This window comes from Dioscorea cayenensis, chromosome 2 (genome assembly GCF_009730915.1).
Source record: "Dioscorea cayenensis subsp. rotundata cultivar TDr96_F1 chromosome 2, TDr96_F1_v2_PseudoChromosome.rev07_lg8_w22 25.fasta, whole genome shotgun sequence".
In the NCBI taxonomy this organism is placed as follows: domain Eukaryota; kingdom Viridiplantae; phylum Streptophyta; class Magnoliopsida; order Dioscoreales; family Dioscoreaceae; genus Dioscorea; species Dioscorea cayenensis.
This window is the reverse complement of record NC_052472.1, coordinates 23,386,870-23,399,927: the sequence shown is the minus strand read 5'-3', so window position 1 is coordinate 23,399,927 and position 13,058 is coordinate 23,386,870. Positions and strand designations below refer to the sequence as shown.

Sequence of the window (13,058 nt, the reverse complement as noted above, 5' to 3'; positions counted from 1 at the left end):
CTCAAGAATTAAAAAAGAGAAAAAAGAACAATTTTTATTATAAATAAAAAAACTTACTAAATGAACTTGTTTATCTCTGAGAAGTCATAGGATCTGAAACCCAAGCATGAATGCATACATGGTGGTGAAGTCAACAAACACAAGAATAGCACAAATCCCCAGTTAAAAGCTATTAAAATTAGAACACCAAACAAGCAATGTCATTTCCCAGAGGGTGTGTTCCCTAAGCTCATTCAAAGACTCATAAAACTGGTATTCAATATTTTTACCAAAATCAAAGCCTTTTGTGTCTCTTCTTTCTCTCTGTCTTTGTTTTTTTTTTAATCCATATTTGCATTTCCCATCAACAATACTTTACTCTCACACCTCCACAAGAACATGGCCATGAAAACTAGTCTAAATTTTTTCATTGACCTTAAATGGTCAAATAGACAAGAAGCTTCTTGGAGTCCACTTTTGAACTTTTGGAACATTGTCTCTCCTTTGTTTAGCAGGACAACATGTTAAATAAACTCAATTAATACCCTTGTTTGGTGCCACAAAAATTGGCTTGCTAATTCTAAATTAGTCAATGAAGCTTACTACAATTATCATCATCATCTGCTTATACAGACTCTCATTACCATTTTTTTTTTCCTTAGCAGATGTGGATGATGATAATTCATTAATTAAAGCAAAATTTGGCTTACAAACATGTGAAAACTCAATGAGTCAGTAATTTCATCCTACATTCACAAATTTCATTCTAACTATAAACCACTTATAATATTGTATTAGAAATATAGCTGATACAAATATAGATACATGAATGAAGTACAACAAAAAAGAAAGAAAAAAAATTTTGCCCATAAAATCATCAGAATTTTTTAGAGGTTATGTTTATAATTAATGTGTCAAATATATCCAAAGTTGCTGTTTTTTCATTGTAATATATGTGCGTGCATTTTTTATTGGGCTATTAACAAAGAATATGTAGTTTGTCTTTGTCTAATCCAACAAAGGGATTGTTGTTCTTGGTCTTCTTTTTCCTCTGTTTCATTTATAATTAGTCTGTTTCCATCACTATTCACCATTGAATATATGCTCTGTTTTCCCCCTCAACGTGTAATCTCTATTGTTTTTCCTTGTTTTACCAAAATTTTGATTTATTTACCTTATCAAAAAAAATTTTTAAAAAAAATCATTCTGATATACGGTCAAAGTACTAGTGACATTCGTTTGGATAGATAGATAGATAGATAGATGTATAAAATATTATATAGTATATGATAAGAGGTTACTTGTGAGTGCAATTTTTTTTGATATTTTTTGAAAATTTCATCCTGGCATCCTTGTTAACTTGTAAGTAAGCATGACTGTCACCAGCTAATCAAAGCTTTTGTTTGTCAAGGATTTCATATTCAAATTGAATTATTGGATACAATTAATTTACTATTACGTATCATGTTTTGCTTATTATTATATTTGAAATACGTACTATTATATTAGAAATTCATCATATACAGTACAAGGGGGAAAATATTTATAAAACATCATATGGACATGTCCCAAACACGTGTGATGGAGCGGCGGCGACGCGTGCGGCCGATGAAATGTCACGGGGGTTGACACCCGGTCCACGTGCCGGTGTCCATTGGCACACGCTTGTGGAGAGAAGAAGGCTGTGCAATTGGACTTCATAGTTCATACACACTATTTCACATCTCTCTAATATGCTTCCAATTTCTCATTTTCTTATTTTCGTTTTTTTTAATTTTATTGCTTCCTAATATTTTTTATAACAATCTCCAATTGATATATGTTTGCACATACTTGGGTGTGTATATATATACATAATGATAATGATATTTGATTAAATATAAAAATAATTTTAAATTCAAATAATAGCAAAAAAAAAGGAAAACATTATTATTGAAAATTGAAAGCGGGGGGGTTGGCGTGAGATGATTGGCCATTGACATTGCCGACGTCTAAAGGTTAAGATGAAGAGAGTTCCGGCGGAACAGCTGACCAGTGACCGACATAGATTCCAAAAGGTAGGGCCGGGCATCTTCATGTCCGACAACGGCCCACGTCAACCTCAAAACCCCACGCGTGTCCACCGATTCCCTCTGGCACGTTGACAAACACCCTCATCCTTTTGTCTCGTAGCTGTCAAAAGACTAGCTAGCTAGTTCCCACCATTACCACCACTACCATGCACCATTGTCCAATATATGTTTTGCTCATTTCCTCACCCACACCCAATAATCATGCCTTACTATTTACAATTCACTACTTCTTTACTCGGTTGGATTGGATCGATGTTTGGTTGGTGGTCACTGTATATATATATATCTGTAGGTTTTTGAAAAGGTGAGTTCACTAAACAGTAGTAAACATGCACCTAACCACCAATATATTATAGCCTTGTTTTTTCTTCTATGACTTCTCCTCTCTTCCAATATATATATATATATTCATGCATCTATACAAATATATACTAATATATAATTTAATTTAATTGGCATGCAATTCATTGGTCAGTAATTACATCTCTCTTTCATTGTTTCTTATGAATGAAAAAACAGAAGAGATAAAAGAAAAAAAGAAAAGGTGGTCTGAAATTTGGTCATGAGGGGACCAATTCCAATCCAATTATGACAATAATAATAATAATAATAATAAATGAAAATGAAGGGTGTGAGACAAGAAATCATATTGAATATATGTTGTGAAATATTTAATCAATTTGTTGACATTCCCAATAGCAAAATATATAGCGCATCAAAGCATCTGCTGAACATATCTCATTCTCTTCACACTTTGTCGTCAAACAGTATATAGTGTAAGTACGTATGTGGTGATATGATCACCGATTCACCAATATATATATATATATATATATATAAAGAGTTTAATTGATTATACATATGTATCATCATGTAAAGATCTAAAAACATACACAGACATGCATCTGTTAATTAGCTCGTTGACACCATGAGTCCCCATCCACAAGTTTCCTTCTCATTCCTCATATATAGATGGTGTAAATTGCTCGCATAAATTAATGTCTGAAAATGATGCCTCTCCTGTCATGCTCTCATATAAGTAATTAATTCAGTCCACAAACCAAAAATTAGTTGGTTGTTTAATTAATCATGTCCATACATATATATATATATATATATGTGTGTGTGTGTGTGTGTGTGTGTGTGTGATTTATGAATGTATAAACCATAACTTAATTTGATCTTCAAATCACTCAAAATATTTACTCTCTCAATCTCATAATTAATTAAATTGTTTATTTCACTCAACACTTCAAGCATGCAATTCAAATAAATTTAAAAGATGAAATAGATAATTAAAATTTTGTCATTAATTCCGTCACCATCAACAATATTAATAGAGACTAGAATTAAATTAATTATAAAGTTGTGAATCAAAATAATAACTGTATTTTAAATTCAAAGATAATGATGAAGATTTAGGTATAATTCCACCTCAAAGTTATCAATCAGAGTGTGCATGTAATTAAAGCATCACATGAAGAAGGTGCATGTGCTGGCCAAGTTTGCTTTGAAGTGAAGACAATGTCCAGAGAAAAACTTTAGGGTATGTTTGGCTGCCGAATTGTTGGGTGGGGAGTTTACCGACACTCTCAAGTAGGCCATCTCTTTTTGTTTGGTTTTCTGCATATGAGATATGAGAGGCTACCATCATACCATCTTTTGACTGCCTAAGCCTAATATATATATTTATATATATATATTTTTTTTCTTTAAATTTAATTTCTTATACTTTTCATTTCTATCATGCATGCATCTATACAAATATATATATATATATTCATGCATCTATACAAATATATACTAATATATAATTTAATTTAATTGGCATGCAATTCATTGGTCAGTAATTACATCTCTCTTTCATTGTTTCTTATGAATGAAAAAACAGAAGAGATAAAAGAAAAAAAGAAAAGGTGGTCTGAAATTTGGTCATGAGGGGACCAATTCCAATCCAATAATGACAATAAATAATAATAAAAAAAATTAAAAATGAAGGGTGTGAGACAAGAAATCATATTGAATATATGTTGTGAAATATTTAATCAATTTGTTGACATTCCCAATAGCAAAATATATAGCGCATCAAAGCATCTGCTGAACATATCTCATTCTCTTCACACTTTGTCGTCAAACAGTATATAGTGTAAGTACGTATGTGGTGATATGATCACCGATTCACCAATATATATATATATATATATATATAAAGAGTTTAATTGATTATACATATGTATCATCATGTAAAGATCTAAAAACATACACAGACATGCATCTGTTAATTAGCTCGTTGACACCAATGAGTCCCCATCCACAAGTTTCCTTCTCATTCCTCATATATAGATGGTGTAAATTGCTCGCATAAATTAATGTCTGAAAATGATGCCTCTCCTGTCATGCTCTCATATAAGTAATTAATTCAGTCCACAAACCAAAAATTAGTTGGTTGTTTAATTAATCATGTCCATACATACATATATATATATATGTGTGTGTGTGTGTGTGTGTGTGATTTATGAATGTATAAACCATAACTTAATTTGATCTTCAAATCACTCAAAATATTTACTCTCTCAATCTCATAATTAATTAAATTGTTTATTTCACTCAACACTTCAAGCATGCAATTCAAATAAATTTAAAAGATGAAATAGATAATTAAAATTTTGTCATTAATTCCGTCACCATCAACAATATTAATAGAGACTAGAATTAAATTAATTATAAAGTTGTGAATCAAAATAATAACTGTATTTTAAATTAAAAGATAATGATGAAGATTTAGGTATAATTCCACCTCAAAGTTATCAATCAGAGTGTGCATGTAATTAAAGCATCACATGAAGAAGGTGCATGTGCTGGCCAAGTTTGCTTTGAAGTGAAGACAATGTCCAGAGAAAAACTTTAGGGTATGTTTGGCTGCCGAATTGTTGGGTGGGGAGTTTACCGACACTCTCAAGTAGGCCATCTCTTTTTGTTTGGTTTTCTGCATATGAGATATGAGAGGCTACCATCATACCATCTTTTGACTGCCTAAGCCTAATATATATATATATATATATATTTTTTTCTTTAAATTTAATTTCTTATACTTTTCATCTCTATCATGCATGCACTATACACGAATTAATATATGTCCTCTCTCTAACTCTTAATTTCTCTAGTTAACTTGTTGTCCTCCACATTGTCCTAATATATTGTGTGTTCGTTCTCTGTGTGTGTGTGTGTGAGTGAGAGAGAGAGAGAGATGGGTAGAGATAATTACTGTTAAGTCATTTCATTTGCATGGCCATACAATGGAAGGGAAAACCGGAAGAGAGACATATAACACACACACATATATATATATATACACACAATGATGATGATGATGATGATGATGATAAGTGCAAGGGAAAATAAAAAATAAAAATAAAAATATTGAGGCCACAAAGCAAGCAAGCAAGCAAGCAAGCAAGGCAAAAACAAAGCATGGAGGGAATCTCTCCTGATCAATACTCCTCAGTGTATGCCAAAGAGGTCATTGTTGATGATGGACGGACTCATGGACAACACTACGCATGAAGGACAACACAAAGACAATAGGTTGTGGCAGACCTTAACGCATGTGGTCATGGATCGGATTGGCAAGTTGGTGGGGTTGCCTGGCCACCGCCTGTTCACTCACTTGATCATCATCTCTTTAATTAATTAAATCTCATTTAAATATCTCTATATCTATATATATGTACGTACCCATAGCGCCTGATTAATCACTGTCTCTGCAGAGCAAAAGCAATTTTAAGGATTATAATGTTTTGATTTGACTTTGCATCTTCTCCTTAAATGGATGGAACTCTCTGTTGTGTTTTAGGTAGTGGGAATATATATCACTTGCAGCAGCTGATCAAATGTCTCTATCTTAATTGGTTGGTTAAGTGGCAAGGATGAGAGGAAGAGGCAAAACTTGTTAGTATTGGCATGTATATGTATAATATATCTGTCCTTTTGGCTAGCTTTGTAGGTTCAGTGGCTTTTGTCAATGTTACCATCATTGTAACTGAGAAAGCTTTAAACATACATGCTTTCTATTGGTGCTCTAATTAATCAATTTATCTTCTAAAGTTCATGTGGGGGCCAACTTATATACTCTGCTTTTCTCTCGTGATACAAGGCACTAGCACTAGCATGGTCGTTCCAGGATATATATGGTTGTCACAATCAAATGTATCATATATCCTCCATTCCTCTCCATTCAATCAGTACCATTTTATTTGTTTTCTCTTTTACAAGCTATAGTAATTATTATATAATTTAAATTAAGATTCCCGTACTACAACAAAAGTATTAAGTATACTGCATACATAAAAGGAGGAAAAGCGCAAAGCTAAAAAGCCTCTTTTTAATTTCCAATGCAGAATTTAATCCTTGCCATATTAGTAAAAATTTATTATTATGTGAAAACGAGTTATGAGTTAACCCACTAAAAACTACATATGTGTTTTTGAGTTTTTGTGAAAGTTTTGTATAAAGAATATCTTTCGTTTGTTTTTCACTCCATGAGTTATATGACATTGGTTATCTTTAAAAGCTCAGTCAAACTATTTTAATTAATGCATCTTTTATATTTATTTATGATTAATTATTTTATTTTGTCAATTTTGTAAAAAAAAAAATATTATTATGTGAAAAAATTACCGAAAAAAATTATTATATAAATGGTATTAAATATTTTTTTCTCAAAAAAAAAAAAAAATTGAACATTAATTAATTTGTGCAGATTAGAAAAGATAAGAACTACAGATAAAGATAACCACAAAATGTTAGGAAAGAAAGGGTGAAAAAGGAAATTAAGAAAGAAGGATAAATTTGAAGATGGAGGAGATTTGGGATGGATGAAGAACGGGAAGAGCGGATCTTGTTGGTAAGCAAGTGGGAAATTCATGGATTGGAGCTCCTCCTACTCACAAGCCTTCTCCAACGTCATCCTCGTCGAGAATCTCGCTTCCTTCGACCGACCAAAAGATCACACTTACTACTTCCCTACTTCCCTACTTCCCTTCATTCCTTTAAACTCAAACCTTTTTTTGTTTCTCCTTATTATTATTATTATTATTTTTTAAAAAAATAAACTATTATACTAGTTGTAGTAAATTAGAAAAGAATTACTACTGATTAAGAATTGAAAACCAGTAGCAGTGTTAATAATAATAATAATAATAATAATTAAAGTTGTTAGTTTTGTTGTTGTGTCGGGGAGAGAGTTTAATGAAGAAGGTGTGTGTGTACGTGTCGTGATGCTGTTGGAACAGTAAGATGGTGTTGTGGTTGGGATGGTGTAGGGGATTAGGCAAAGACGATTACGTGAGCACTGCGACAGTATTTAAAAAGAGGAGCAACACACGCATTAATGAATCAATGTATTTATTTTCTTTCTCTTTTTTGATTGATTATTCGGTCCTTTTTTATTATATGGTTTCAGATTTTTGCTCTTTTCCTCTCTCTCTCTCTGTTTCTTTCTCTGTGTTTCTCTCTCTATATACTACCATGCCAGACAACCAAAGAGGTATGACATGATGCCATGGTCCATGGCCCATTTGGAGAGAGAAAGCGTGTCTTTGTTATTAGTGTATGTATGTATGTGAGTGTGTCTTTTATAGAGAGAGAGAGAGAGAGAGAGAGAGAGGTAAAGAGAGGTAGAGAGAGAGAGAGAGAGAGAGAGCACAAAGCTCATGAGATCTAGAAAGAGAAAGTGAGTGAGAGAGAGAGATAAGAGCACCAAAAAGAAGAGCTTTGTGTCTCAGAGAGACAAAGAAAGGGAGGTTTCTGGTGTTCTCCTCGGTGTTGTCTTTTCCATCTCTCTCTCTCTCTCTCTCTCTCGTCTTGAGCCCTTCTTAACTACCATCAAAATGGCTTTTTTGATTCTCTCTTGAATCTCTCCCTGGTGCGGTGGGGAAGTGGGGGGATTATTTAGCAAGATAAGGTCTGTGACTTCGTCTGCTGGAAAAAAAATTGGATTTTGAGAAGGATGTTAGATTGATAGCTGTTGTCTTTGTTTGGATCTTTACTGAGTTCTTGAGGAAAGTTGTGTTTTTTATTTATTTTTTCCTTAGATTTTTGGGCTGAGATTGGGATTTCTTGTGTTTGAGTGGGGTATTGTTGATGAGGAATGGTAGGTTTTTGTTTGGCAAGAGGAGATTTTGATAAGTTTATGGAGGTCTTTGGGTGGTGAGAAGGGCCTTTTCGCAGTTGGTTATTGGGTCGGCCGAAGTTTTCGGTAGAGTTTTGAGGATTTCTGGGTTTGTGGAGTGCTGGATTTGAGTGATTAGGAGCTGGGTTTCTAGGGTTTGGAGGCATTGTTCTGAGTTACAGGGCTTTGTTGAAGGGAAAATCGTAAAAGGAGCTTGAAAACATGTGGCTTTTCTCCCATTCTGCTCAATCGAAGAGGAGAGGGTGAGAAACTCATCCCATCTCTCTATTTCTGACATTTTTTATGCTTGATCTGCTTGGAATTCCAGCAATCATCCATGTTTATGCCTCATTGTATCTGATAATTGGCTTCAGGATTTCATCCAATGGATTAACCTACTGGTGAAGAACATGAGGTGCTGATTTTCCCCGTCTAAAGGTGAGAGGTTTTCACAAAATCTTCCTTTTTCCTTTTCTTTTCAGATCTTCATTTTTCTTCTTATGGTTCCTTGGAGCTGATAAAATAGTAACTGAGGAGCTGAGCTATTTATTCTGTTTTGAACCACAGCATTCTCTGAGACTTGGTGTGATAATTGTTGACAATTGTGATCATGTTTGGAGATTCGGTGAGGGAATCAATGGTGAAGGACAGTGATAAGTGTCTTGACTCTCAGCTCTGGCATGCCTGCGCTGGAGGTATGGTCCAGATGCCATCAGTGAACTCCAAGGTCTACTACTTCCCCCAGGGCCATGCTGAGCATGCCCAAGGCAACACTGACTTCGGGAGCTCCTCCCGCATCCCGGCGTTCATCTTTTGCCGGGTGGCTGCTGTGAAGTTCATGGCTGACCCAGAGACTGATGAAGTCTTTGCCAAGATCCGGCTTGTTCCTGTTCGGGCCAATGAGCCTGACTTTGGGGAAGATGATGGATTGGCCCTTGGAAACCATGGTACTACTGAATTGCCTGAGAAGCCTGCTTCCTTTGCTAAGACACTGACCCAATCAGACGCGAACAATGGTGGAGGATTCTCTGTGCCAAGGTACTGTGCGGAGACCATCTTTCCAAGACTGGATTACTCGGCTGATCCACCAGTCCAAACCGTGCTTGCTAAGGATGTGCATGGAGAAGTTTGGAAGTTCAGGCATATATATAGAGGAACTCCCCGCAGGCATTTGCTCACCACGGGATGGAGCACTTTTGTGAACCAGAAGAAGCTTGTAGCTGGGGATTCCATTGTGTTCCTTAGAACAGAGAATGGTGATCTTTGTGTTGGGATCAGAAGGGCAAAAAGAGGGATGGGAGGTGGGCCAGAACCCCCCTCAGGCTGGAACCCTCCATCGGGGAACTGTGTGTCCTCTTATGGGGCATTCTCTTCCTTTTTTAGAGAAGAAGAGGGGAAGTTCATGAGAGGTAATAGCAATGGAGGTGTAACAAATATGAACGGGAATTTGAGGAGCAGAGGAAGGGTAACAGCAGAGTCCGTTGTGGAGGCAGCAAACCTTGCTGCTAGTGGGCAGCCTTTTGAGGTTGTCTACTACCCAAGGGCCAGCACACCAGAGTTCTGTGTCAAAGCAGCGTCTGTAAGGGCTGCAATGAGGATCCAGTGGTCTTCTGGCATGAGGTTTAAGATGGCTTTTGAGACTGAGGACTCCTCGAGAATCAGTTGGTTCATGGGTACCATATCATCTGTTCATGTTGCTGATCCCATAAGATGGCCTAATTCACCTTGGAGGCTTCTCCAGGTATCATTTTGAAGTTTATGATTTTGATGATTAACAAAATTTGAGATTTTTGGTGTTTTATTAATTTCCACACCTGATCTAGACTTGCAACTTGGTTTTCAATTGCTGATGATGATAGGTTGGTTAGAAATGAAGATTAATAGTCCATCATCCTTGTTTAGGCTGATTTGTGAAAATTTTACTCGAGTGTGTGTGCGTTTTTTTTTCTTTTTGAACTTTTTGATTGCAAGTTGCCATAGAAATTTTGAGGATTGATTCATCCTCTGCTTTTGTTTGGGTTTTGATGGCAACCCTTCTTGTTGAGGTGGGTAGATCAATATTTTGAAGGTTTGAGTTGCAAGAAGTAGTTATGCAAACTGTGCAGTTCTTTGAATAATTTATTAAGTACAACACAGGTATGAATACAAGAGTATTGAAGGGCCTAAGGGCTTCAAACTTGGGAATAATGCTTATCTGGAAAAATTAGCAGACAAAGCATCATTCTTTGGCCTTTTGTTCTGTTACAAACTATCTAAGGTTCTAAAAATATATCAACTAAACAAAATCATAATGAGGTTTGAACTATGCTTTTATTTCTTATTTTTTTCGTCCTCTGATGTAATTAGTTTGTTGGTATCATACACTCCATGCTTGGCTGCAAGATCATGATCATCTCTTTTTTGGAATATACAAAACTTGCAACACCATCTATTAAAGAAAATAATATGATCTTCAATTTAAATATTTTTGCAGGTCACTTGGGATGAACCAGATCTGTTACAGAATGTCAAACGTGTGAGCCCTTGGCTGGTTGAACTTGTTTCTAACATGCCAGCTATTCATCTAGCGCCGTTCTCACCACCAAGGAAAAAGCTTCGGATCCCTCAGCATCCTGATTTTCCACTGGATGGCCAACTTCCAACCCCGATGTTCTCCACAAATCCCCTTGGGCCCAGCAGCAGCCCCTTGTGTTGTTTCCCGGACAGCACTCCTGCAGGCATACAGGGAGCCAGGCATGCTCAATTTGGTCTATCTTTATCAGATCTCCATCTCAATAAACTGCAGGCTGGTCTGCTGCAGGCCGGGTATCGCCGGCTTGATCACGTAGCCCCAGCATTGAGAATCTCCTCCGCAGGACTTTCCAGTGGGAATCCTACAATTCATGACAATGTATCTTGTCTGTTAACAATTGGCAATCCTTCTGTGAGTGCAAAGAAATCATGTGATGTGAAGGCGCCGCAGCTAGTACTCTTTGGGCAGCCAATACTCACAGAAGAACAACTATCACTAAGCAGCTCAGGCGGTGCAGTATCACCAGGGCTCACTGGGAACAGTTTGTCTGATGGCAACCATGAGAAGGCCGGAAACCTGTCAGATGGTTCTGGCTCTGCAATTCATCAGCATGGACCTGTGGACAATTCATCATGTGAAGGATTTCCATGGTATAGGGATCAGCGAGCTACGGAGCTAGGATTGGACATTGGCCACTGCAAAGTGTTCATGGAATCAGAGGATGTTGGTCGCACCCTTGATCTTTCTGCCCTTGGTTCATATGAAGAGCTGTATGGGAAGTTAGCAGATATGTTCGGGATTGAGAAATCAGAGATGATGAGTCATGTGCTCTACCGTGATTCATTTGGCGCTGTCAAACACACTGGGGATGAACCTTTCAGGTAATAGTTGCTAATTGTTCATTTTCATCTTGCTTTGTTGTGCTGAACAAGACCCATTAAATCTCTGTTTGCATAATTGCATCTCTTAAGAATTTGCTGATAATTATTAAGGGCCTCTCTTGTCTAAAGTGGTCACTTTGTGTACTTGAGAGTCACACTCACTATAATGCTACCATCTTTTTGGTGGTGGTTATTCCACGGATTAGCCAGCTCTTATCACATAGCATAGTTACTTGTGTTTGTACTTTGGTGATTGATTGTTCTTTGTAGACTCTTGCCTGTTTGGGTTGGTTGATTTCCGCTTTGCTGCAGTGGCTGCACTCTTGTTAGGTTGATTTCAGTACAATTAATTCTCTTGACTGATGAGTTTCATTGTACTCTTGCAGTGAATTTATGAAAACAGCAAGGAGGCTGACAATATTAATGGATTCAGGCAGCGACAACATAGGAAGGTAGAAAGAAGTTCGCTCTCTAGTCAAATGTACAGTTGAATGAGCAAGTTTCTTTATGCGAGTCCAACTTAATGTTAGTGGGAGGAACCATTGTGTTATTGGTTTTCTGATGTAGTTTGAAGTTGGTTCTTCTTTGTCTTTCTGATTCTCTGAGCTCCAAAGGGCTGTAACTTTTGACTCATCTTCCAGTTTATCTTTAATCTAGTGGAAGTCTTGCCAAGTCTCTTCTTCATTTAATTGTGTCATGCTATAACAAGATCAAGGACACACTTATATTCAAACTCACTGCACTTGAACTCGTCTGCTGTTATTATGTTTGCTTCAGCAGAGACTCACTAGAGGTGTAAAATCAAATGAGAATTGCAGTACTTGCAGGAGAATAGGAAAAAGGCATCTTTAATGTCTTTGTTATGGCACCTGATTGTGCAGTGCCCTTTTCTTTCATGCTCTCCTTATTACAGGATCTGCTAATTGGTTATCTTTGGTGCTTTAACATGTTCAACCACAAGAAGTTGAATGAATGGCATATTTCTTTCTATGGTCCTTTCATCTCTTTTTGAATTATGGCAAGTCTTTTAATGCATTTACTTTTACAACTGTTTCTGTTTTCTGCTTCATTAATATATTTAATTTTTATGGCAATCTGTAACCCCAAAAGAATGTCAAGATGTGACAAAGCCATCTTTGGCTTTTCTTTTTCCTACTCAACTTTTGTTTAGATAAAACATTTACTTCTTTTCATTGATTACACCATCAATACTTTAATCCTGCATGAGGGGCACACTATGAATTAATTTGGAAACTAAAGCTATCTGCTGCCTGATTTGTTTGGTGATTAATTAAATCACTAAAAAAAGCCTTTTGGGGGTCAGTAGACGAGTATCTCATATTTGCGCAAATTCAAACTAAAGAGGCTTTCTCACTCACATAAGAGTTACTATTGTGTTCACAAAAGAAGTTGCATTCAAATCAAATCGTTGCTACTCACTCTAT

At 36.1% G+C, this 13,058-nt stretch overlaps 1 protein-coding gene across 2 annotated transcripts; it reads left to right on the top strand.

Moving 5' to 3' along the window:
* Positions 1 to 7,777: 7,777 nt before the first annotated feature.
* On the top strand, positions 7,778 to 12,297 carry LOC120275542 (auxin response factor 18-like). 2 transcript variants are annotated; one of them, XM_039282163.1, is made up of 5 exons: positions 7,778 to 8,482; positions 8,593 to 8,658; positions 8,788 to 9,961; positions 10,694 to 11,613; positions 12,000 to 12,297. In XM_039282163.1, the coding sequence occupies exons 3-5, from the start codon at positions 8,831 to 8,833 to the stop codon at positions 12,067 to 12,069; spliced, it is 2,121 nt and encodes a 706-aa protein (XP_039138097.1). In that variant the 5' UTR covers positions 7,778 to 8,482; positions 8,593 to 8,658; positions 8,788 to 8,830; the 3' UTR covers positions 12,070 to 12,297. The 2 variants fall into 2 exon arrangements, with proteins under 2 accessions (XP_039138097.1, XP_039138102.1); XM_039282168.1 differs by having other exon boundaries at positions 7,778 to 8,483; positions 8,596 to 8,658.
* The last annotated feature ends 761 nt before the right edge of the window (positions 12,298 to 13,058 follow it).